The 25,890-nt window shown below is 47.8% G+C and overlaps 2 protein-coding genes across 4 annotated transcripts; both read right to left on the bottom strand.

Moving 5' to 3' along the window:
- Nucleotides 1-4,808: 4,808 nt before the first annotated feature.
- LOC130150511 (C-type lectin domain family 4 member E-like) lies at nucleotides 4,809-10,749 on the bottom strand. 2 transcript variants are annotated; one of them, XM_056341552.1, is made up of 6 exons: nucleotides 9,439-10,749; nucleotides 8,440-8,535; nucleotides 7,301-7,393; nucleotides 6,078-6,229; nucleotides 5,795-5,925; nucleotides 4,809-5,519 (listed from the first exon to the last, which is right to left on the bottom strand). In XM_056341552.1, exons 1-6 carry the CDS (start codon nucleotides 9,473-9,475, stop codon nucleotides 5,360-5,362), a joined length of 669 nt encoding a protein of 222 aa, XP_056197527.1. In that variant the 5' UTR covers nucleotides 9,476-10,749; the 3' UTR covers nucleotides 4,809-5,359. The 2 variants fall into 2 exon arrangements, with proteins under 2 accessions (XP_056197527.1, XP_056197526.1); XM_056341551.1 differs by having other exon boundaries at nucleotides 8,440-10,749.
- Nucleotides 10,750-10,899: 150 nt separating this feature from the next.
- Nucleotides 10,900-23,477, bottom strand: CLEC4A (C-type lectin domain family 4 member A). Of its 2 annotated transcripts, XM_056341554.1 has the most exons (7): nucleotides 23,270-23,475; nucleotides 22,822-23,121; nucleotides 19,152-19,268; nucleotides 16,261-16,353; nucleotides 15,492-15,643; nucleotides 15,149-15,270; nucleotides 10,900-14,411 (listed from the first exon to the last, which is right to left on the bottom strand). In XM_056341554.1, the coding sequence occupies exons 2-7, from the start codon at nucleotides 22,886-22,888 to the stop codon at nucleotides 14,267-14,269; spliced, it is 696 nt and encodes a 231-aa protein (XP_056197529.1). In that variant the 5' UTR covers nucleotides 22,889-23,121; nucleotides 23,270-23,475; the 3' UTR covers nucleotides 10,900-14,266. The 2 variants fall into 2 exon arrangements, with proteins under 2 accessions (XP_056197529.1, XP_056197530.1); XM_056341555.1 differs by lacking the exon at nucleotides 16,261-16,353 and having other exon boundaries at nucleotides 23,270-23,477.
- Between the last annotated feature and the right edge of the window lie 2,413 nt (nucleotides 23,478-25,890).

Below are 25,890 nucleotides of genomic sequence, written 5' to 3'. Positions count from 1 at the left end.
TTTATTTCACCAGGCATGATCTGTGGGGAGGGGGCTTTCTTTGTTCGAGGGTGGATCTTTTAGTATGCTAATTAGGATAGTCCATACATAGTTCAAGTAATCTTCTGTTTGGTCTCATCAACCATTTGGTTCTCCCTGAGCTTATCTTGTTATGCCTCAGCTTGACATTTTTATGGTGTCTATTCCTTCTCCCAAGGCCAAGTTTTGTTAACTGTTCATAACATCCTCTGTTCTTCAAATCTTTTCTTGTTTTTCATTAGAGATATTTACATATTTTGTCTAAATTTCAACAAACTGACCTTCTATTAACCATGTATATGCACATATCTGATCTAATACTGAGCCGGTTGACTATAGAATGAGGATTATTTTTCTTGTCCATTAAAAAAAAGCGCAGTGGTCTTAGACCCAGATTATTTTTTTATTATTATTATCCAAGACACAACACAGTAGACAGCTGTATTAGCATCAGGGGTGGGACCCCTACGTTCAGAGCAGAGGTGGGAATGAGTTGCCAGTGTGGAAATGAGAAATTCTTAAACCAGTGTCACAAGCAGAGTTATAACAATGCCCCTGCAAGAAGTTACAAGTGCATCAGCGGCGTACTGCCCCTTGACTGACTGTTGTCTTTGGTTGCAATGCAAACATTGGAACTTAAAGCTTTTGCTAGCCTAGTCCTACTTCATACCGGATGATGAACCTTTCAAGGTAAGGTACGTATGCAAACACCCTGTGGAGCAGAAATCCCTAGCCATTCCCAGGCAGTGTGGCCAGGCCACTGTCATGATGACCATATTGGCTCATCCAGTCCTGACTTTAGCTGAAGAACAATTTGGCATTAAGAAGTTGCACGGCAAACACAGCCAGCCTGCTACCTGTGAGGTCACACACCCACTGTACAAGGAGCATTTTGCAGCCAACAGGAGGTTCCAAACCAACTCACTACTCAATGCAAGCTGCAAGAAAGGGGCAAAGCAGGGATGCTCTGCTCAGGGATGCGCAGTGAGAACTCTTTGGCGTAGCAAAAACAGACTGATGTAACAGGGGTCAAAACAGACAGACCTCTTGCTGGCCACCACTACCCACCATTGAGGGGACATTCTATTCCCTGATCTGTGACTTGCTCAGCAGGTGTCAGTGGCTCAGGACAGTGAGTTATCAGAGTAATGGTTACTTTCAGTAGCGTACTGGAGCACAGTAGAAATCGTGATTCCTGGTGTAGCAGTTCCAGTTCAGTAGGAAGCTCATCCTACCTAACGCAAGCCCTTTCACAGGAGAGTGGTTCCCTTATGCTGCTTTCTAACTTGCAGCTCAGAAACAGCAGTTTCAGGTCAGTTGACTGTTATTTTTCATCTCCTTTGCTTTTTCTGCTGCATTTAGACTGCAAGGTCTTTGGGGCAGGAGCTGCCTTCTGACTTCTGCTAAGGGTGTATCTAGTAACCGTTTCTGTGGGGACCTACCCAGGCCTCTAAGAGCTATAGGAGTGGATCACAGAAAAGTAAAAATGCTTAAATCCCACGTACCATCAAAGTAAGTCACTGCAGAATGAAAGTTTTGGTTGAGTGCTACTTCTCATTATTAATGTATCTAGGCAGAACAAGTTGCACATATTCAATAATCTCTTTCCTCTTTCCTTATAAACTGTTAAAAGCCAGAACACGTGTTTCCAGTGTCAGAACTCCTTTAAATGCCATTTCTCTGTTTTATTTTCTAAAACAACATTGTACGCTCCTCATCTGTGGTCTAGCAAGGAAAGGTAAAAGGAAACCAAATTAAAAAGGAAAGGAGAAATAAAGGTGGGAACAGTATGAGAGACAGCAGGAGTGCAAAGAAACATAAATAAGTGGAGGAATAAGTGTTGTAAGGGAACACAGAAGAATTTAAGGTGGGATAAAAGAGAAAAAGTGAGAAAGAGTAGGGGGGGAAATCTCTGTTTTGTCTAAAAAAAGATCAGAGACCCTTGGGGAAAATTTTTATTGAAAAGTCCTTAGAAAATGACAATGGTTGTCATGAAAAACAAACATTTCACTTTATTTCTTCACTTGGCAAGGATCACGGTTTAATAAAGAAAGTCAGGTGTATCCTATAAAAAAAGAACCAGCTGTCAGAACTAAACATAGAGAGCAGCATGCAGTGTACAGATGTAATTAATAAGCCTGACCAGATTAATAATGAACACTGCTTTACATGTCCACTGCCCAGCTGATGTCAGTACCAACTGCTGTGACCTCCCAGAGGTTTTGCTGTCATTCCTCTGAGCAGAGGAGCAGGAAGGTAAGCCAGCACATGCCAGTTCTCTCCAAGGAAATAAGGAATTTTTCAAAAGGGTAAATACGCTGTTACTGTGACAGACCCTGCACCACTGCTCCTCTTCCACGTGATCCTACTAGCTAGATGTAGGTACCTGCACTGGTCTCTTTCTCCTGCCTAATGCCATCCATGGGCACAATGGATGCCTTCTTTAATACCTGCACAAGCAGAAGTATTCCAGATCACACAGGGTACATACTTTTTATCAAACATTTTCTGAAAACAGAATGCAGTACTGTTTCTTTCCCACTCTTGCTTCTCTCTCTTCCCCCAGTAATGCCTGACATTTTCTTTCCACCTCTTGCTTATACTGCTGTCAATGGACACAGGGCTTGCCAGTAGCAAAAGGAAACCAACCTCCCTTTCTACCCAGCAGGGCACACCACCGCCCTGAGTCCCAGCGGTAAATTTCTAAGACTTGCAGAGTACGACTGAGTGAGTAGGGAGAACTGGCTGTGCTTTCCTCTGCAAAAAGTAGCAATGTGCAGGAGAATGAGGTGAATTCCCAGGCTGTCCTAATATGGCTCTTCTGATGTTTTCCCAGCTGAAGACAGCATCTCAAAGACTGGGCATCACAGGGTTTCTTGAGGAAAACCAGAAGCTATCTCAAGTTTGAACCACAACAGAGTTTTTTTGCTCTGGTCAGACCATGTCTTCAGTGTATGTATCCTCAAAAGTGAATGTTGCTGTGGCTCCATCCCTATCCTCAGACCTGAGTTCCTTTCTAAAGGAAAAGTTAATGTGACAAGGAGTGGTGAGAATCCAGGTCTTGTTCTGACAGGCAGTTGGGATGTGGTCAGGATGTCCACCAGAAAACAAGGACTGCAGATGTCATCATGAAGTATGTTAATCTGATAAACTTTTTGTCCTTTTCACCCAGCCTCCTGGTTCGAAATGCAGGGACTGTCCTGACGCTTTCTGGGAGTGCAACATCTTTGCCTCTTGCTATGGCATCTGCTGCCTCCTGATCCAAGACAGGGTTGAGACAATAATCCCTGCTTCTCGTGTTAGAGAAAGGTACCTCTTTCAGATAAATCTGTGTTGAGGAGGAATAAATGAAGAGGAAGGCTTTTGCATTGCTCTACATCTGTGCAAACAACTACTGTGTACAGAGTCCATCCCTGCCTAAACCCTGAGCGCTGCTGTTGGGGTGGACTAGTCAAGGGCATTGGCTTTACTCACAGACACGGCTGAAACTCTTGCTCAATTTCACCACTTATCCTTCAACAGTGGCTGCACAAAGCAGGGACAAGGACCAATGCCTCTGTCTACCTGTGCTTGCTGTATTGTACAGCTAACTTAAAAGAATGGGTTTCTATTTGTGTGTGTGTGTGTTTGCAGGGAGATGGGATCAGGAACTTCTCTTCAGCAATTCTGCAGGCAAACCCAGTATCACCTCCCAAGATCCCCCCTTTGTTGGGACATCTCAAGAAAAATTTTGCATTCCAAATGTCGGGCACGGAGACTGTTTCTAGCAAGTTAAATTTTCTTGTAACACAGTCCTCTGGTGTGAGTTTTGCCCTGCCTCACACCACCTCCCAGGAGCCAGAACTGCAGCTGCCTCTAAAACCTCCTGTAAAACACCGGTCACTCTGTGTCTCTTGCCTGCCTGCCCCTCTTTCTTCCCCAAAACTCTGCTGTTGTGGTTTCCACAAATGAGTTGGGGGAAATTGAAAAGACAAGTGCATTGCAATGTTTTCGTTTACTGTCATGTTGGACAGGACTACAAAGTTTTCTCCATTGTGAAAAGATCCAGCATCTTCAGACAATAGGAGGCCAAGACCTTGCAACAGCTCAGCTTTTGGTCCAATGGCTAAAACAGAAAACTTGCACATACATTGCTTCAGGTAGAAAGGACATAAATTTATGCACAGATTTTTGATGAATTTAAAAAAAAAATCACCCAGAACTGATTTTTCAGGATGTATTTTTAGTCCAAAACTGGAAACTTTTGGCTCTTCGAGGAGTATGGGTATCATTGACCAAAGGGGAGGAATATACAGACAGAGGTTTGGGGAATTTGAGGGAAGCAGAGCACTTGCTCTAGACTTCTGTGTGTCTGATTTGCAGTGATGCCTCTGACAGGGGTTTTCTACCCTCTTCTCACATTAGAAATCCCTCCTGGGAAACTCTGGCTTTAATCCTTCATGTGGTATTTGATTGCTTTCTCTCCCCTTCATTGCCATGCTTAATCCTGCCGCATGTCTCAGCAGGATCTCCAAAATGCATCTCCTTTCTGCTACATCCTGGGCAAACCGTTGCTGGCGCTGACCGCTCACAGCCTGCTCTGTTGCTTCCCTCACATGTGATTCCCCAAAAATATTCAGAGCCTTTCTCATGTGCTCTGCAGATGATCACTAGGTTGTTCCTGCTCCTGGCCAGTCCAGCACAGTAATATTCTCACCTGCAGGTGCCAAACACTGAAAAGTTAAAACCTCCCTGCAAGGGGGCTGGGTTGCTGGGCGGTTGGGACTTGTCACTCACAAGACAGCCTCACGCAAAGAGCAGAATTAACATTTATTGATACTTTTTTTTTTAATTTATCAACAGAGAATATGCTGAAAGAAGAAGGAAACATACAGATAAGCCATGAATAACTGTTCCCTTCAGGAGTGGGCAAAGCACATTGCACTGAATGCTCTTCTTTCAAATTCTGCTCCAGGGATTTGCAGGACCAGTGTCCTTTCATGAAACGGAGAGGGTCTTTCTGCATCATTGAGAGATCAACTGGACAAGAAGTCAAGGAAAAGTACTGGAGGATCAGAGCACACATCTGTGAAGGAGGACAGTGAAAAGGACACAACAGGTCCTTGACATCAGCCCAAGCAATTTCATCCAGGACTGATCTGCAGCTTGGAAAGAGATGCAGGGGCACAGGCTGCAAACTGACAGCCTTCGGAGCTGGGATTCTGTGGCTGGCTTGCTCACCCTACATCACAAGGTAAAGCATCTGCGTGAGCTCAGGCCAGCTTTTCAGCAGCTTTCTTGTGAGCTGCCCTTTCTCAAAGATAGTCCTTCAGGTCCTTCATCCAAAGTGGAGTTTCCTTCCTCAGACAAATTTGACTGCCTGTTCACAAATTCGATAGCAACTTGTGAAGCAAAGGATGTTATTCCAGTTACTGTAGGTGCTGGAATCTTTGTTACCCTTGACATGAATTGCAGCACATTTTTCTGCAAAGAGCAAATTGGGTTCCCTGGGTTTCCAGAACCTGTAAAAGAAAGTTCCTTTATTGGGAATGCATTGGCATGCAAGACAGGTGGGGATGGAGTCACCTGAAACAGTTGTGGAATAGAAAGGGAAGGTCACTGTGACAAAGATCAGAAGTCATAGTTTTGACTAGAAAACTAGTCAAGTTTTCTGACTTGCAGGGCAGTGGGAGACGGAACACCCCCCCCACCCTCCGCCTTACACAGTGTATTGGTCACTCGGACAGGTGTGGGGGGGTGAATTACAGGACCTTCCTCACTCCCCTGGGATACTCACGTGGCTGCCTTATTATATGGAGTCTGATCCACCCACTGCCATTGCCCATTTTTGTAAGCGGTCAAACCTATGTAGTATTTTGTTTCATAGGCGTTACTAAATACTCCTTTTGCCAGGTTGAAGAGGAACTCCTGGAAAAAGCATAATGTCCATGAGGTGCAGGACAGAGCACAGGGAAGTGGCAGGAGTCCCTGGTGGGGGTGGGTGGGGTAGTGGCAGAGGGGAGCTGGTGCTGAAGGGATGCAGAAGGGACATCGACATCCTCTCTCAGCCCTGCACGTACCTGCTCGGCTTCGCTGTTGATCACCACCAGGTGGGAGCCCATCCCAGTGCAGTTCTGCTTACTGTCATCCCAGGACATCACATCAGTGGACAGGTAATAGCAGCTTCCTTGAAAGCGCTTCCAGCCCTTGGGGCAGCACATCCAGACCTCCTCTGAGGGCGGAAAAAAATCCTGCTTTTGAGCCAGATGTGCTGTCCTTCATCTCCGTGACCTTAATATAGGGTCCCAGTTGTTTAGGGGAAGGGTTTGAACCACATCTTTAATCTGGACAGAGATAAACGCTCTGTTCCGTGCCCCACAAGGAAAGCTGTCAACAGCCTGATAGGTTCCTGTCACAAGGGCCCACCTGAAGTGTCTTTCCCTTTCTCTGTCTGTTCTGCCACATCCATGCAACCTCTGTTGGGTGAGAGACACATTTTCTGCCTTTCCCTTCCTGGGGAGGTGAGATGGGAAGTAGCTGGCTCATGCCTCTCTGGGAACACTTCCGTCAGAGAAGTGTTGTCCAAGTGTTTAGCTCTCAACTCATGCAGACTGACAGACATGTGCAGTAAACTGCTCTGACAGCCTTGCTGCCACGGCAGGCAACTCTTTACACTAGCCAGGTTTTCTTAGAGATCTGCCTTTTAGCCAGAAAGTCACATGAGGGATTAAAAACCCACAGATACATTCTCTCAAAGCATGAGACTACACGAGAACAGATCTCTGAACTGAGTTTGGGAATTTGCACTGCGGGAATTTTAGCACTTCCCGCTGCTATCACTTTATGTGTGACTGCAGCTCAGCTCTCCGGCTACTCTAAACTGCTTAACAAGATCCTTCTACCACTCCTGTTTCTGTTCCTCGCGCTGACCGAGAGGCAGTGGGCCAGCACAGGGAGCGGAGCCAGGCTGGGCCAGCCCCTGCGAAAGGATGAAGCACATTCGGCTCAATCTGTGAACTGAACTGGCAATTAAGGGGCTATGTGAGAAGGCAAGAGTAAGAAGTGTGGTCAAAGGTAAGTGTGGAACAACCCACCCTCTTCCACTGCCCCAAAACATTTTTCATAGCATCCTAAGTAAAATTGTACAATCCAGCATTTTCTTTCATCAGTTCTGCAGCTTCCTTCTTTAAAATAATCCAGCTCTGGCTGACAATCACATTCTCAACCTCAAAGGCTGACTGACACCAGGGTAAATTTTAGTGAGGTTCTTAGTGTTGCTTATGAGGCTCTTGGCATCACTCACTTTTGCCTGCAGATACATTGGGGACACAATGCCACTCTGTAGCGTTCTGGAGCAGAGTCTTGTATTGGCCATAGCTTCCATGAAGGAAAACAGCTGAGAAGAGAGGAAAGAGAAGGAAAGTGCTACTCACATCTTCTACTCCTGCATGAGCAACCTGTCCTATCCTCCACCTTCCAGCTTAGAGCCCCCATCGAGATTGTTACATTAGCAAGCTCCGAAATATGTATTGAATAAAGAGAGGAGAAACAGCAGGTTTTTGATTCCGCTACTGGTCACTCCCTCTGAACAGGCTTTAATCAGATGAGCTGAGGCTGAGGGACTCATTTTCCCAGCTGACAAAACCAGCTTAGACATCCTTTGAGGATGGGGTCAGGAAAGGGTCAAAGAAGTCATGGGATAAGATTAATAAAGGTGGAATATTAATATACAGTCCCTCTTAATCTTCCCGGGCATTGCAACTTTAAAGCACCACTTTTACCCTTGTCAGGAATGGGTAGAACTAGTAAGTGTTGAGGCCTCACCAAAGGGAGTTAAGAAGAAGCACAGACGAGCCACCACAGAGCAATGTGATGCTCCAGGACAGAACAAGCAAAGTGTCTGTTTCCCTTTTGGTCCGCCCAGGCGGTGTGGGTAGGATGTGGCTGGAGCATTTTGATGGATTCACTCCCACCCTGCTAAAATATGGGCAGCCTGGTAGCAGTGTTTTCAAGACATCACACTGGCTCCTCAGCTGCAATATTGTCACAGGGAGCTCTGAGAGTGAGACCAGGTCAGGAGAATCAACATCCAACAGCCAGCCTTCAAGGAAATTACTCAGATGCCCTCTGACGCTAGAGGCTTTTCAACTCTTGGTGGGAGGGAAGAAACGGAGTGATTTAATCCAGGACTGGCTTTGCTCAGGCAGGTGGGGAAGTGAGAGGAGCGGTGGGAAGGTGCTGCCAGGGAGCAAGCCTTCACTGTGGAATGGACCCTGCTCCCCGACCAAGAGGGCAGAGGCAGGAGAGGGGCCCCAGAACAGGCTGTTTTGGCAAAGGGCGTTTGCCTGCTGGCAGAGAGACTAGCATATTGTGCTTCCATCTGGCAAAAGGCAGTCAGCAGCCCCCTTCATCCCAGGGGAATTAAGAGAACCTGCAACCCACCAAGGCAGATGATTACAAAGGCAACTTTGATGACAAGGACAGAAACAAGGAAGACCCAGGGGTTCAGCCAGGAGCAGCTTCTTCCTTCTGTCGGGGCTGAAAAACACAAGGCAAGAGTGGAATCCCCCAGCCCAGAGCTGCCAGCAGGATAACTCAGGTGGGTCTGTACCCCAACAGCCTGCTGGCACCCTCGTGCCAAGGACTGGGAGCCCCACAGGTGCTGTAATGAGGTCCTGCTGCCCATCATTAGCAGTGGGTCAGACCCACAGAGTAGAGCAAAACAGGCGCTGCCCTGAAACTGCTCTTTCATTTCACTTTTTACCACAAGCCCTGCCTATACTCTTCCCAAACTACACTTGCTTCATCCTGCCGCGCCTCCTTTCTCCTCAACACATCTACCCTGTTGCCCTCCATCACCCCTGTCTTTCACTGAATGCTCTTGCTGTACCTCCCTCTCTTCAGAGCTTCTTTCTCTCAGCTACCTTTATTCCGGCTCTGTCCCCAAGCCCTTTTATGCAATAGCACATAGTCACTCCAAGGAGTGACTGTCCAGCTTAGTGTCTGCAGAGGCAGACACGCAGAACAGGTTGTTTCCACAGGGAGAATGAGCACTTTGAAGCTCTTGGGAGAGCCCTTGGTTCTCCTTAGAGACACCAGAGATGGGAGCAGTGACTTGTGCTTAGCTTGGTGTAGATAATTTTACCTGGATAACAATAGGATAGCACTCTTCAGTCCCATTGTTTACAGAAAAGCCACTGAAGAGGATGGCAGACCGTAGCCTGCCTGGACCTTCATTCCCTCTGGCTCTGGGAAAAAATTCATTCCCCCAGCCTGAGCGCTCCCCAGTTCCCTCATCTGTTGCTCTGCTCTTGTCCTAAGCCCCTTCTCCTGGTATGAGGCCAGCCACTGTTCCATGCCCATTATCTATCCTGCTCCTGTATATTCACCCACCCTCCTCCTTCTGCTACAGCAGGACAGAAAGGAAGGCTTTGTGGTTACCTGCGGTTCTGGGACTGGCTCTCCCTCGGCGGTTCATTATCACTATCACAGTATCACTCTTCAGGAGTCCGCATTACCAGTATCACTACGAATACAGCCCTCTTTCTGCACAGAAGACTGCGCTAAGGCAGCTCCCACACTGGTGAGAAGCCTTCGCAGTTTGTAATCCAGTGTGCAGAAAAAGTCATGTCCTGGGTGTTCCCACAGCACATGGAGATGGGGGAATTTTTATCGTTTCTCTGCCAGAACATTTCACAAGATGCTCGTTGCAACACAGAAACTTAGAGGCAAATGAAAACAGATGAAGAGTAGTACCATTCCAGCTCAAGGAACCTCCTTTTTCACATATTAAAGCAGTTTCAGAGGACATACTACTGGCCTTAACCGGTGTTTGTTCTTTCCTGGTGACTATGTGTGTGAAAATGCCTCTACTGTTGGTATTTGCTAGCAAAGGGCTAAACCCACTCACAATGTCCTGCAAATAGGAGTCAAAAAACAGAAGAAAAGTGTATCTGTGACTCAGTCTGGGCAAGTCCCCACGTGAAGCTTGAGCCCTGTAACCCAGAGCACAACAAAGAACTTGCCAACACTGGTTTTAATTACTCAGGATAAGAGGATAGAGCTTTGAGTGGAGGGGTTGCGTGTGGCCTGTCATTATGGAGCTGGAAGTCAGAAAGGATCACTAGATGGTGCCAGAATTCCTGTGCATTACAGATGAAGAAGTTACACCTGGTCACCACCACAAAAGGCACGGCCATACATGGTGGTTCTAGCACTGCCCATGGTGACTTGGTTCAAAACCCTGCAAGATAAAGCGTCCATAAGGATAAAGAATCCCTGCTGGATCACATCGTACTCTAAATGGACTGGGGTAGGTATGCAGCCTTTGCTCTTCTATGTTCCATCAGCTAGTTTCTCCCTGTGAAGAGGCATCCATGGTTGCACTGAGGAAGGAAGGGGATAGCTAAAGCAATAGCACAAGCATATCAGTTGAAGTCTCAAAAGGACAGGGCACAGAAGTGGTTACAAATGAGGACAAGCCGAAACTGTAATACCCCCTGAGTATGTTGTTTCGTGCACAGCAGACTGCAGGCAGGGTCAAACCATTCAACAGCTCTGTTGCATTGGAAAGAAGGTCCATACGTGTGCTTGCTGGCGTTGTTGTAGAAGGTATGAGCTACCAGAAAACACTAGCTACTGGATGCGCGGCGCAGTGAGAGAATCCCAAGTGACATTTTAAAAAGTTCCCAGCCATCATGCTGGGGAACAGAACTGAATTGCACCACAGATGCCCCAAAATGAGAATGCATTGTATTTGTTACTGCTCTAACATATACTTGCTTTTGGGCATATGGGTGAGGAGCTGACTTCAGCTGATCAGTATGGCGAATGTGGAGGGTGCAAAACTGTCGGAAGGAAAATGTGCCTCAGTTCACATGGTTTAAATCCAATCAGGATGGATCTAAGCAGTTTACCGATTTATTCATGACATGTAATAAACTGACAAACTGTGACCTGTATATTCAGGACCAGTATCAGCAATCCAACAAATAAAGCACAATACCAGGCACAAAATATTAATAAACATCTACGGATTTCTAAACATCTTTAGGTAACTAATCCCCAAAAGCTCTAAGCCCCACATATACACCCACACTCACATGATTACTTGTGCAACCTCCCATCTCCCGTCCCCACCACAGGAAAAGCTAGCTGCAAGAACACATCCCCTTTTCTGGGAGCAGGGGTTCCCCTATTCTCACGCATTTCCTGCTGGAGGTGCAGGGTTTGTGTGTACTCATGTCACTTCCTACAGTCTGCCAACCCACAGGCTAGTGGCAGAGCACAAGATCACGTATACATACAGAAGCTGTGGGTCCGTACGTGTTGCACCCCTTAATTCCAGGTATGTAGGCTACCCACAGCATCCAACAGGGAGGATGCTCTGTTACAGACTAGGTTGCAAAATTGCAGGGCAACTATCAAACCAGGTGTCGATTGCTATTTCCTTTCCACTCCTCTCTTGCCTGTTAAAAATGTCCTTGCTTCTTCTAAACTTTGTTTTCAGACTGACTTTTCTCCATCTCAAAAGCCAGAGCCAGAAGGGAATAAGAGGAGTCCGAGGAAGGTAAGAGAAACAGTGAAAAGAGGGCTGTTAAGTGGGGCCTGTGAGGAAAGGTGAGACTTGGCCCTGGGAAAAAGCATTTGGAAGAGGGAGAGAAGCATCTTAGCCATGAAGAGGCTGTGAAGAGCACAGTGGTCGTGTTCCCACCAGAGAACACTGGAGGACATTAACTCAAGGGGCAGCAGAGAAGGATTTTGTTCTATGTGAGATATACCTCTGCACTGTGAAGCTGGAGAAGACCAGAACACCAAGAAGGGGAAGGGAGGCTATTTCCAGCACCCCACTTCTCCAGTTCTCTGATACCACCACAAGCCTCTGCTCATGCCTGCTTTCTAACAGCTGGCTGTGACGCTGCTTCGTGTTGGCTTGCGTTACTGATACTATCCTGTGGAATTAAGTCAAGTCCCCACAAGTGTCAGTACTACATCACTGGAAATAGCCCCATCAGCCAGTGGGGGTGGCCAGTTTCAGAAAAAGGACTCCAGACCCTTCTCACTTGCTAGATGATGTGGTTGAACATCAGACAGTTATGAATCCCAGGAACCTCATCACTGAAAAGGGAGCAGGGGCCCAGGTGTCCAAGCCACCTTCCAGGCAGACCAGGGGATCTGAGAGGCACCTATGAGGAAGACCAGAAATCTTGACCAGCTACTGGAGGGACCTTCTTCTCTTTGTGCCTGCCGTATGACTGAGTATAGGGAAGACCAGGGGATGCAGGGACCAGCTATGGATAGACTGAATGACTAAACCTTACTGCTGGAGAAGTCCATATTATATACATGTTAGTACTGAATTTTTCTGCTAGCAGGTTTTCATCCTGCTGGCAGGCAGGGAGGGGAACAGGATCAGGCTGCTTGTGCTGTTTGTGTTTGTGTCAGTGCTTTCTGTCTGTGTGGACCTTGCTTATATGTATACATCCTTTGTCTTCCATATGTATCTGTACAGATACCCACTGTACATACACGCTCAGTCTCACTACTGTCTGGAGGTGGGGGCATGGAGCTGCAGCAGCCTTGCCTCTGCTGGGCTATGGGAATCAGCAGCTCCTGCCACCACCTACTGCCCTTCACAGAACTACTCCCGTTGGCTTAGGAAGCCAAATCTCCTGGTCACCTTGCCTCCAGTACAATTCCCCCCTTTCGCTGAGACACAGAGAGAGGCTTCACTTTCATCCCTAGGACAGAATCACACAGCCGGAAGATGCACATCAGTGCCCTGTGGGGAGCTGGCACTGTTTGGTTGGGAAAGTTTAGGCAGATGATGTTTCCTACAGCAAGCAGAAGTGGGGGTGCAGTGGCCAGGAAGTGGGAACGGGTGGAGGAAAGGTGAGATCCATGGTGACATATGGTCTGCAGCAGGACATGAAGGCAATTCAATAGGCAACGCACTCCTGGAAGGGACCTCTTGTGCCACAGCAGCCCTGCCCCCTCCTGCCTCTTCTACGGCCTGGTCTGGCCTGAGCAGATGTGTCCTTACAGAGACCTCTCAGAACAGCCTTCCTGGGAGGCCAAAACCTATCAGGTGAGTCTGTGATGTGCTCTGAATTGGGAAGGAGACTTCTTCCTTGAGGTGGCACCAAAGGCCTCAGTCATTTTTGCTGCTGGGGACAGATCCTCATACTTGGTCAAGCATGGCCTGATCTTGATCAGACTCCTGGCACAAGATCCTGTCACTCTCTGGGGCGAGACTCTCAGTTATGGAAACAAATACTCATAATATCCCTAGAACTGGCTTCCTGTGCCCAGTCCTTTCTGGAGCTCTGGCTGTGCACAGTGGAACATCTGTCTCTGAGGGGTTTACTCTCCCTGGCTGGATGCAACTTCTACTGCAGTGGTTTCGTAAGGTTGTATCCTGGCACAGCAACATCTTTTGATCCGGTCCTGCCCAAACAAAACCCCTCTATACTGTGGGAGGAGAAAACGTCCCCATAATGCATATAGGGAGGTGGCTGGGGAATGGGGTGTGTATTCATCTTCCCCTGGGAGCAAGCATAAGGATGGTCAGAGGGCTGGGGCACCTCTCCTATGAAGACAGGTTGGGGTTGTTCAGGCTGGAGCAGAGAAGGCTCTGGGGAGACCTTATAGCAGCCTGCCAGTACCTAACGGGGGTCTACAAGAAAGCTGGAGAGGGCAGCGGGCTGGAACTAGGTGATCTTTAAGGTCCCTTCTGACGCAAACCATTCTATGATTATAGAAAACACCTGCAACTTAGAGAGGGAAAGAGAAAGTGAGATACACACACAGCACAGAGCCTTTCATTGGCCTAATATTGTATTTTCTCTTGTGTAAGAATTCAGTATTTGTTCAGCAAAACCAGTGCAACTAGAGGACATGCTCTGCGTGACTCAACAAAAAGTAGGCACCTCTGCTCAAGAAGACAAAGGAGATTGCAGCTCTGAACATCTGTCTTCTTCCTGAAGAACTCAACCTCTTTTCAGCCGGTGGCTCTAGACCCACTCAGAGAGAAGAGGACACAAGAGCCCAGGACCTGCTTTGATAACTCTGAGACTTCCTGTGTTCCCTGAGCCATTATGTGCACTGGGGATGCTGGACACAGGGTAATATCATCTCCACTCACATTGTCCCACCCAGCACATGGAAGATGCAGGCTTCAGGGCCCCCCACCCCTCCCACCAGCACAGCTCTGCGCTGTTCCCAGCTCACTGCTCACGTCTCAGTTTTAGTCAGGATGAAGGTATCCCCATCACACAGTTACTGCTGCAGCTTCACAAATTCGATGATGACGCTCACATTTGACATCGTTCCAGTTGTTAGGTGGTGGTGAAAACTTATGCATTACAACGCACTTCTGATCATCCTTGTTACTGGGTTCATCTTTCCTCCAGAACCTGAGACAGAGACAGATGTGTTACTCCCCAGCATACCCTGTAGAGCACTGCTAAAAAATCCCACAGCGGGATGCAAGGCTGGGAGGGCAGAAAGAAAAATTCCAGATGCTGATTCACAGACAGAAGCGGTACGCTTCCTACCACTCTGATATCCCACTGGCATCAGTCTTATGTGGAAATCTGCTTTCTTCCTATAGCCAACGCCACAGGGTCCTGCTCAGTCCTGCTGGGGGAAGCTGCTCCCATGATGCACTCACATGATGCATTTCACACCCAGCAGAGGCATGTGTCTGCCTCCAGGACAAGTTTGTCCTCAAAAAGACTCAGCAAGGACAGCCCTGGTGATCTGTCCCTGTGCCCTATCTTTTCCACAGCATAACAGCACCAGCCATGGCCATGCTGATGTATGTGTGTGCACATAGGCATGGTGGGGACACTATGGAGGTCAGGCAAAGCTGGTCATCTCTGAAGGTGTCTTCCTGCTGGCAAGATGCAGCTTCATCTGTGCCTATAGCATTGATGACCACATCACAGTTAGTTAATTAATAACCAATAACCAGCATGGATAGGGCCATGTGAACCTGGTGTCCTATGCATCCCTCTCTTACTCCATCATTGACTTCTCACAAGGAGTTGTCTCATCTCCCTCTCACACACCAACAGACACCCTCACATCTCCCCTACTTTCTTGCAGTACTAGGAGCAACACCAAACACTCTCCATCGGGGGATACTCACGCTGCCGTCACATTAAATGGAGTCTGGTCCACCCAGCGCCACTGGCCCACCTCCTGTGCGCTCAGGCCGATGTAGTAATTCTCTGTTCTTGAAATTTGTCTTAGCTCACTAGAGAGGAAATCCTGGAAATCGGGGAGAGTGCAAAGTCCATGAGGTGCAGGACGGAGCACAGGGAAGCGGCAGGAGTCCCCGAGGGGGGCAGTGGCAGCGGGGAGCTGGTGCTGAAGGGATGCGGAAAGGACATCGACATCCCCCCCTCCCCTGCAGGAGGGGCTCTCAGTCCCCTCCAGGACCTGGCACCGTGTCCCTGGCAGCTGTGCCCCTCTCTCAGCCCTGCACGTACCTGCTCGGCTTCGCTGTTGATCACCACCAGGTGGGAGCCCATCCCAGTGCAGTTCTGCTTACTGTCATCCCAGGACATCGCACCAGTGGACAGGTAATAGCAGCTTCCTTGAAAGCGCTTCCAGCCCTTGGGGCAGCACGTCAAGCCTCCCTCTGTGCAGGGAGGGACCACGGAGATGAATGTTAGAGAGAGATGGTGATTCCAAGGATCCCCGTTACCCAGGGACAATGCTCGTGTTCTGCTTAGATCACTTTTTCTGACATGAAGTGCTTGAAAAAACAAGGATAGTACAGATATGCCTTCCTATTGCTTTGGGGTATGACCAGAGAGCTTTGTGTACACAGACCCACGGTCATCCTTGTAACATGACCTCAGGTCTTGACAAAGTTATTTTGGTGATCTGGATTGACTTCTCCTTGTACAGACTCCTTTAGGGCTTTAGCCCCAGGGAACTGGGGATATCTATCGCTTCTTTCCCTGACAAGAGCTGCACTTTTATTATTGCTCCGTTGCTAACCTTCCCTGTGCTGCTGCATGCTGTCCCTTTTGTTTGTCAGTGTTCACAGCCACCCTGCCCTCCTGCACATCGCCAACGTGGCCCTCTCCCCCCCTCCAAGCTGTCAGCAGGGAATCCTTTTGCTCCCCACCTCTCTCCTCTGGAGCCTGCCTCTCCGGAGTCTGCTCCTGCTGCCGCTTGCTGTCAGAGCAGACCCCAGCATTCATCGTCCCCACCTCAAAGACCTCCTGCACCCCTGCCAGCACTACCGACCTTTGCCTCGTGGCACCTCTGAGACACACAGCCACTCCGTGAAATTCTGTTGTAGGGCTCTGGGCTGGACACCTCTACGGAAGAAGGGAGCGGCTGGAAAGGGAAAGGAAAGGCAGCAGGATTACCAGTTCCTCCCAGCTGCTCACACACCATCTCTGGGCTTCACTCTTGCTTCTCCACTTCCCTGCCAAGTGCTGCCCCAGCATCGCCTCCCCTCAGGCTGTCTCTTTCCATTTCACAAGCGGTAACTGCCATCCTCTCAGCGAGGGGGACAGGCAGCATCCCACAGCTGTCCGCAAGGATGATTCCAGCCACTGACTGACAAGATCTGGCCAGGATGACCTCGTGACAAAGCTAGAGAAGCCTGTGACCCATCCAAGCAGTGCCTGGTGGTCATAGCCTGCGGTTTATCATCAGTCTGTCCCAGCACCGAGCAGCTGGAATTGGGCCCCCTCGGGCACTGCGGGGCTGCAGGTGCAGGGTCCGTGGATCCCTAGTCCACAGCTCTGAGAAAACCGTCCCAAACAAGTGGCGTGGCTGCCTTCCCAGCCAGAAGGAGACAATCTTCCACGTCAGAGAGCAGAAGGACCGCTGGAAGGATTTCACACTGAGGACATGCCAGACAGGGTGAGATGATTGATTCCACCCGAGCACAAACATCTACCATGTAGGTACCTACACAGCCAAGCTGCCTGACTAAATCTCTTTACAATCAGTGAATAAAAAGCAGCGCTTCGGTGGCACCATTTGTCTCTTCCTAAGGTAGACATCAACAGTCGTTTGGATGAGTAACGCATCAGATGGGACTATTTCACCAGCAACAAAACCAGTCCAGTTGGAGGTAACCACATACAGCTAGAGCTGCTGAAACCAGGGTGGAAAGTAAACTTCTAGGACTTACTAGCCAGTTTATGAATAAATAATGCAGTGCTGGTGACAGGTGTCAGCAGGCCACATCCACAACCTGAAGGACTTATCGCTAACTGAAACACTCAGGGATATTGGCTGGAAGCTGCTCAGGGTGTGCTAAGTATTACAGATGTCTATTTTTATCAACCATTTCATTTAGAAATACTTTTACTAGTGGGGAGGGCAGGGTGATCATAGCAGCCTCTGTGCCTCATTAGTGAATTCCTATAACAGAAGAAGGCTCAGAGAAGTTGGGCAAGGGTGATGCGTGACTGACCACACCTTTGCAAAGCGAGGTGACCTTCTCTCAACACAAAGGGGACCAAACGATGGCCTTTAGTCCAGATGAGTGAATCAACCAGTCGTACCAGCTGAGTGAGCTGACCAGCTGTGTAACTGTTCATCCCTCTAATGATCAAGAAGAGAGCAATGTCAGCTGGTCAGCTAGTCAGTTAGCCGGACCAGCACGGGGCAAGCACGTACGTGGCTTAGCCCAAAATAGTGTGAAAAACTGAATGACTAACAAAAACATATCTCAAGAAAGCAATGGGCCTGATCTGGCTTTAACCCACATGCTCCTTGGTCACTGGGAACACTCAGTGTCTCGATGTTGAGCACATTGCAGAGACTGGTAAGGAGAATCACATTTATATTGTGATTGAACTGTGCATTGCAATTGCTACCCTCTGCTAAGCACAATTTGTACTTGTGTTTTCATTTACGTATGTTGCTGTAACACTCTGCCAAACCAAAATCCGATGTACCATCAATTAACTTGGATAAGTAAATTCGCCGTTAAAGATTAAACCTTCCGTATGTGGAATACCTTAAAAAAACTGGCCAGTGTCAGACTCTAAAAGCCCACCCTAAACCCCCCCAACCATTTAACAGAATACTGTGAAAAACAGAAAACTGTGAAAAAAAAGTTGGGAGCAAAGCAATACAAACTTCTGGGGCTCAGGAACTGATGACAGCAAAAGGAAGGGCAGCAATTTATCCTGACAACCTCTTCCAGAATCCGCCATCTTTACTGACAATTTGTGCAAACATGCTGTAAATGATCTTTAGCAGAAAACAAGAATGTAACAGTGACCACAATCTCCACAAACTGTGTAAGAGTAACTTTTTATGCATTATTCTAGTACACTGCAATTGATACTAAAAAGGTGTGAGAGTTCGCACCACACAGTTAATCCTAGAGATGCCAGGACTGTGAAAAACCAGGTTTTCCATTAGGACATGAAGTGTCCAAGCACAAAGAGAGCTCAAGTGCAGATCCAGTTACCTTTATGGACACTTGTGCCCCCTCTGCTGAATGTAACCAAGTTCCTTTAGTGTGCTATGATGGTAGTCAATTGTTTCACAGTTCCAAAGAGGCTGTGCAAGGTGGGTATGTGCAAAGTGGGAACACTGAAAAGGCCTCAGGGTAAACAGTAGAAGATCTGGTGGATGTATGCAGACCTACGCAAGGTCAGGGCAGAAAAGCCTGAGACCTTACAGATAGCCCAAACCACCCTGAAATTCAGAAGATGGCCATGCTTCAAGTAGGGCATTAGACTAGAGACCTCCAGAATCCCCTTTCCACCTAACTCTTTCCATCATTCTAACAAAGAGAATGGGTGTAACAGAACTACACGGCATAACGCTGTGGTAGTCCTAGCTCCCACATACCAGTTAGCCTAAACATCTGGTTTGGCTGGCCTGCAAGAGAGAAGTTTGTGTCAAGTTGCAACCATACCCTTAAATCCCCAATGTTTAAGTAGTCAGGAAAGATCTTGCTCCTAAACATACCTTTCAAATATTCAGCGTCTGGTTTCCTGAGCCCAAATGTTGGTGCTTGCATCCTTTCTCATGACAAAACTGCTCCTAAGTAAAAGCTCTTCCCTGGTTGGAACGTATTCCACTCTGGGCTCTGCTTTCTCTGCTTTTCTCCCAGCACTTCCCCCAGACCCCTCCCTTGTAACCCACCTGCACATACTCACCAAAGAGAACAACAACAAGGGCAATGCACACCAAGAGGAGCAGCAGTGAGGTCAGCCATGGGAGCCATAGCGGGTATTTCTGGGGATGGGACTCACGCTTCTTCACATCAAGAGGTACTACAAGTGAAGGAACACACCAAACACAACACCTCCGTCAACTATGCTTCAGTCAGTCCCCAAACCATGGATGTACGACTCAAGAGAGAGCGGCTCCAAAACCATGCAGTTTCAGTTCTGAGAGTTACACAGGCTGAGAGAGGGGCGGGCTGGGACAGAGCAGGGGAGCACTGTGGGTTTGGGGGAAGGTCATGTTCAGCAGTGATGTTCACAGCCCCAGCCCAGCTGGTGAGCTAGCAGTACTCATCGCCGGTGTTTAGGGGTGAGGTCCTCACATGGCCTTCAAATCCGGAGTGAAACCATGTCTTTCTAGATTGAGCTCAAAGCTGCCAAATACAAATACAAATACATGGTCTGTCTGTGGTACTTAAGACGTTCATGTGAAGATCTCATGTTGACTTCTCCCCAGAAACCTTTTTATGCCTGCTTCTGGTCCTTCTTAGTTTTTTTGAACTTTCTGTACAGAAGGTTGGTGTAAGCCGAATGAGACAAAACATGTGCAATGCTATGACGGCACAGAATCATTGGAAGAGAAAAAAAAATATTTTTCCCTTCCATCTCTGCTTTCCAGGATTCAGAGAATGCTTTCCAAGGTTCAGAGATTTGCTGTAGTAAAACCAGGTTGTGCTGTGCTGGATGCCTGGGGAGAAGGGAGGGCTGCGTTCAGCAGCATGAGTAGAGTATCCCGCTCGGATTCAGACTTGCCAGGGCCTGACTTTTGTGCAGAGGGACAGTGCCAGTACTGAGGAGGTTCGGGAGCAGGCAGGAGAATGGGTCCCAGGGAAGGAGAAGCGAACACTTGTAAGGAGACTGTTCTAGGTTGCAGCAGGTACACAGGGCAAAGTCAGGGCAAACAGGAGGGTAAAGAGACAGCAGCACTCACTGCAGGACAGGAGTGAAGGCGTTTTGGGAGAGACTGATATTATCGATAAGCTTTGGAGAAACCTCATTGATTGTTCAGCATGATACTCCCAAGCCTGCCAGCAGCAACAAGTGCCTGCCAGCCATGCCTAGTAAGCAAGACTTCCAGAAACCTCCTCCCTCTGACTGCTTCCCAAAGGCTTGGGGGAGGCTGTTACAGCAGGGCAAAAAGCATCATGTTTCATTATCAGAAGAGAAAACATTCATGAACAGACAAGACTCAGATTTCCCTGGCCAAATCACGTTTTTCTGGCCACAGCTTTTGTCTGCAGTGATAACAAGGACCTGAATCATGATCTGGAGTCCAGCCACCTCTTTCAGACAATAGATCTGACCAATCCAAATGATTTTCTGCTGTGCTGCCTGCCCATAGATAGACTGTTCAGCCCGTGCATCCCACACTCACACCCAGGTTGCAGAGAAAGCACCGCCGGAATGCATGCACCTCACCAACACAACTGCAGCGCAGTAAGTCTTGTGCGTACTCAGTGGGATAATCTCCCTGCAAAATGTTTCCTACAGCTAGTGGGCATGCTTGCAATGTGTCCATCATGATCACAACACAACAGACTTGAGAGCATATGCTGGTTATTCAACATGTAAACCCCGTGTTTCCTAGGCACGTGCGACAGGTGTGGTACTGCACAGACACCTATGTTTCTACCCAGGAAATCCTGGTCGGAAATGCAGGAAAGCTAACTGCACTGTGCTGTGAAACCCACCCCAGTGGTCTCTGCCATCTCTTGCCAAGGATTATAAGTTGTTTGATTAGCTGCTACCTTGTCCTCTTTATCTTCCAGTGACCGCCAATTTTGGCATCTCTAGAGCACAACTGGAAGAGGCTACAAAATGGGAAAACCCAGGTGTGCTTGGCCACCACAGCATGAAGTCTGCATGGCCAGAGTAACTGCTCAGAAGGACAACAGAGCAGCAAGGTTTCCTCAATAATTCTCAATTTCAAAATTCCTTTCAATAATTTTTAATCGTAACTCTCGTCCTACAAGCATACCCTGATGCTCTGACAGACATTAGTACTGTGCGTCATGGTACTATTGGACACTTCTCCAAACTCAAAGTATAAGCTACAACTACATAAGTGTGTGGTGTGATCACTTGGACATGTGCACCCAAAGACAGACAATGAGCACACCCCCAAACCGGTAGCATGAGCCTGGCATCAGCGGCTCAAGCAAACGTGGCTGGATCAGGTGTCTTTGGAGCAGGTCATTGGGAACACAACGGGGAACTTCCACCACCCCCTCCTCACCATGATGGAAATGCTAGCTGTAACCAGCTAATCTTGGTGCATCAAAGACAGTGAACTTCCAAGTCAGTCAGGAGTATGTACATCCCTTATTTCCATGACTCATGCCTCAGAGCGGGCAAGGAATAACCTGGAGCTCTGTCGGGGATTGCAAAACTGAGGTAAAGCCGTAAATAGGCAAGTTAATATCCTTAGCAGCAATAATAATTTATGTATTCGTTCATTCATTTATGCACACATACCTTCACATCTCTGGAACCTGCTGTTGTGTAGGGTCCTGTATCTAAGGGTGGAAGCAACGAGCACCTCTATGCGTTCCTATTTGTGGCATAATGACTACAGAATACATACTGATCAGAACATGCCTTAAATTTGCACAAAGCCTAGTAAAGACACATTTTTACAACTGTGATTTTTAATAGCAATAAAAATTAGTTTGGTGTGTTAATTATTTTTCAGGAGAGGCAGACATCTAACACAGAATTGGATCTTCCTCCAAATCTTAGATAATTTTTCCTCTGTATATTTTAGGGTGTTCTCTTCAAGCCCATTCTTCCTTTTAGCTTTTGAGCCTCTCTTCTCCGAGGACCATTCAATCAACCAAATTCAATCAAACCAAGGACTCAATCAACCAAGGACAATGGGGCTATAAGTTTCTGCCACCAGTGCCACCTCTCACGAAGCTGCAGAGGGCAACTGGCTGCTCTGCTGTAAGGAGGCACGTTGGCTCTCTGCTCCTTCTCTCTGCACAAGCAGCACTCTGTGGCCTCGCTCTCTCAGGGGCAAGGGCAGCAGCAGCCAGGGCTCGGGCTGATTTGCTGCCATTTGCTGCCATTTGCTGCCCTGGGAGGCTCGTCACCTTCGTGAGAGAGCAGATTGTTTGCAATAAACCATAGTCTTTATTGTTGGTACTCAGCATTTGTCCAAAATTTTACTCTCTCATCCAAGACTACATAACATGTAAGGAGGCAGCTGCCACTGGCGTTGCACCAGGACTGAGCACTATGACTGTACAGCACCCATCCTGGACTCTCTACCGTTCGCAACTGTTGGTGTTGCAACCAGGAGACTAAGGGAGCCAAAAAACATTTTTTACTGAATGCTCACTTGAAACCCACTGATTTTGCTCCCAGTGGTCATCCTTGTTCATGTTGCAACTCCAAGCACCCAAAGACTCCCACCTCTCCTCTTGTAGACATTCCTTGACCCTCTCACTTCAAAACTCCTCCAGTCTCCTGCTCACCTAATAGTAGACAACTCCTTTTTTCAATTTGTCAAGACCAAGAAGGAACCAGAATCACAGAAGGAGAAATCTCTATTCCCTGTTCTTCAGGTCCTCTTCCCTGGAATAACCCATCCATTCCTTACCTTTGACCACTGCAGCTGGTGATACATTCTTGAACTTCACCTCAGCGTAGGTGACTTCTGATGCCATTTAATCACAGTGTGATCGCTGGCCCTGTCTTTAGTTTTGCCAGGTAAACCGTGGGCCTTTCAGGTCTCTGGTTCCAGAGAGAGGCACCAACAACGCACTGAGCCTTTCACATCTGCTGCGCTGAACTCTAGAAGCACTGAGATAACTTGAGGATTCTGGGGATCTCAGAAATGCTCTGGAACCGATCTTCAGTTTCTTAGCCCAGGAAATCAGCCCCAGCACTATGGAAACTTCTGAGAAAAGAAAAATGAGAACTTAATAACTGGAAAGGAAGTTGCACTCTTTCCCCATACCAGATACTCAGCTGAGAGATTTCCGTTTAAAGATCTAATTTTTTTTTATTTTTTCATCCTTGTTTTTAACTCTCTCTCCTTCCCTTACCTTCACGTCTTCTTTCACCTGTTAGTAATCCTGCCATTGCTCTTAGGTTTGCAGCTAGCATGAGCCTTAGCCCACTTTAACCTGTAGCCCAGCCCAATACAAAACACATTCTGCCCTCACTTTTCTCTTGCAGTTAAGCTGTATTTGCTTATTGCATGCTATTTGCTATTATTTGCTGGCATTTTTTTCTATCTCTCATCTAGGAAGTCAGCCCAGCTGGCAGCTAGCACTAGAACAAATCTCAAATGAGGAACTGTTTAGAAATGAGACTGGGAAACTGCAGCCTTAGGCAGAGGAATAGAAATAATCTGAATAATCCAAGAAGAAACAGAGAGGGATTAGGCCAGGGTCAGGGAGGAGAACAAGCAAAGTGGAATAAAAAGAAATGGTGTTGATGGTTTGAGAGGTTTTTGGGAAGAGCACACACAGAGACCTTTCTATCACAACCTGATTTCCAGCCTGGTGAAGTTCAGAGGAGTGCTTGCTTCAGGGATTCAGGCTCCATTTCTGAGGCTGAAAGGGGCTGGTTTAGATTTCTTACTCCAATACTGTCATTTACCTCCCTTTTCTGCTTTCTGGTAAAGGCCTCTGATATTACCTTGGGAAAAATGTCAGACTGCTGCTTAGTCTGATTTCAAGCCAGGGCAGGTGTTGAAAGGAGATAACAAAGGGAGATGGCTGCCAAGATACACGCTGAATCAGAAGGACTTCTGAGAAGAAATTCCAATGAGTCAGGATAACCAGGGGAAAAAGGTGAGAAGGGTTCAGTCAGCGGACAGGACTTAGGAGTCACAGAATGGTTTGGGATGGAAGGAGCCTCAAAGATCTTCTAGTTCCAACCCCCATGCCACGGGCAGGGACACCTTCTACTAGACCAGGTTGCTCAAAGCCCCATCCAACCTGGGAGCACTCCCAGGGATGGGGCATCCACAGCTTCTCTGCGCAACATGTTCCAGTGTCTCACCAACCTCATCATAAAGAATTTATCCCTTATATCTAGGTCTAGCTTCTTTCAGTTTGAAACCTCTGCCTCTTGTCCTGTCACTACAGGTGCTGGTATAATCTCCATCTTTCTTACAAGCCCCTTCTAGGTAGTGAAAAGCCACAATAAGGTCTCCAAAACAACCAGAAAGTAGAAGGAGGAAGCTTGGCTTAGTTTGTTTGGCTAGCTGGAATTTCCTCAAGGCAGACCAGAATGAGATGTTTGCAGGACACCCAGGGAGCTAGCACGGAGGGTGCACAGGGCAGAGTTGGAGGTGAGGTAGGACAGTGGAAGGAAGAACACGCATCAGACAACAGAGGTGAACAACATGGCAGAAGGTAAAGGGCAAGGGAGGGATGTAGTGTACACCTGAACACAGATTATGGAGAACTGCCCCTAAACAAACAGTGCACGTGTAGCTGGATGTCTTTACCAACGAGCCTCCTCATGTCTCACATGCGCTGAGCTGGCTTCACTTCTCCTTTTTATTTTGTTTGCCAAAAAAAGCTGACTTTTATAGAAGAAGAAGAGGAGCTGCAGGACAGAAGCTTGGTCCCTTGAGAAGACGCATGACGCCTGCTTTTCTTTCTAACATCCTTCCAGCACTTTCCTTTGTCTTTATGCTTGGCCCTCTCACTGGAATTAAGCCTCAGAATTTAATTTAACTGAATTAAAATTGTTAATTTTAAACAATTAAAAAAAAATAATTGTTTGCTGAAACCTAGTTATGCCCTCAAATTTCACGCTGAGATTTCAGTCGGGGTAGCGCTCCGTGTGCTTCCCCCCATCCCCGGCCAACCAAGTCACAGCAGACTCACAGTCTCATGGGGAAAAGGCTTACTTCACGGCAGGGTTTCAAGCTTTCCGCTGTGAAGAAAAGGGAAATACAATCAGCAGACAGAGAAGAAAATCTCCATGTAGCTTCATGAGCTTTCTGCTGTTGAAATACATCTCCAAACACAGCTGAGGCATTTCAAATGCAAATTCAGGATCTAGCTGCCCATTTTATTAGAATAGACTAAATTGCGCTCAAACGTCAGGAGGTGGCTCAATTTTTCCTTCTCAGACACCAGCGTTGTTGCTTGCTGTGAAAATTCAACCCTGAATCATACTTCCACAGGATACAACACTGGGCTTTTGTGCAACAACAGTGAGGTGATACTCCTGAGGGTAAAATTGATGCTTTGAATGTCATACACGCTGGTGGCGTGTAAACAGGTGGGAGACAGGGAAAATTGAGCACAGCAGTTAGTTGTGGGGCTGACAATAAAGAAAAAGAAAACCTTGCTCAAACACCCCCCCCCCCCAGATCTCACTATTTGTTCCCTTGCATTCCCAAAGCTGTTCCTCAGTTCCTCCCTTCCCCCTCCACCCGCGTTCTGCCCACCCCATGCAGCACACCCTCGTCCTCCCGCGATACCTGTGCTTCCCCACAGACATCTTTCATCTCAGCCCCGCTCAGCTCTGCCAGGTACCGCCCACACACCTCGTACCTTGCAAGCCCCAGCTCCTTTCCAGGACTGGTGTGTTTGCTCACCACAACAGCCCTGCTTTCCCTCCTTACTCAGGCTCCAGCTGCTGCCTTCAGGTGGCTGCTCTGCAAGCGGCGCGGGCACCATTCGGCTAGCTGACCCAAGGA

This window comes from Falco biarmicus, chromosome 5 (genome assembly GCF_023638135.1).
Source record: "Falco biarmicus isolate bFalBia1 chromosome 5, bFalBia1.pri, whole genome shotgun sequence".
NCBI lineage: Eukaryota > Metazoa > Chordata > Aves > Falconiformes > Falconidae > Falco > Falco biarmicus.
This window is presented reverse-complemented; position numbering and strand designations above follow the sequence as displayed.

Bases quoted from the DNA above. Each gene is read 5' to 3' on its own strand.
- CLEC4A (XM_056341554.1), bottom strand. From the start codon at position 22,888: ATGGCATCAGAAGTCACCTACGCTGAGGTGAAGTTCAAGAATGTATCA. The intron at 19,269-22,821 runs GTAAGGAATGGA...CTTCACTTGTAG, and splicing joins ACCAGCTGCAGTGGTCAAAG to TACCTCTTGATGTGAAGAAG. The intron at 14,412-15,148 runs GTGAGTATCCCC...TCTCTGTCTCAG, and splicing joins CCATTTAATGTGACGGCAGC to GTTCTGGAGGAAAGATGAAC.
- LOC130150511 (XM_056341551.1), bottom strand. From the start codon at position 8,749: ATGAAAGAGCAGTTTCAGGGCAGCGCCTGTTTTGCTCTACTCTGTGGG. The intron at 6,230-7,300 runs GTGAGTGATGCC...TTCCGCCCTCAG, and splicing joins CAATGTATCTGCAGGCAAAA to AGGAGGTCTGGATGTGCTGC. The intron at 5,926-6,077 runs GTACGTGCAGGG...TGCTTTTTCCAG, and splicing joins TCAACAGCGAAGCCGAGCAG to GAGTTCCTCTTCAACCTGGC.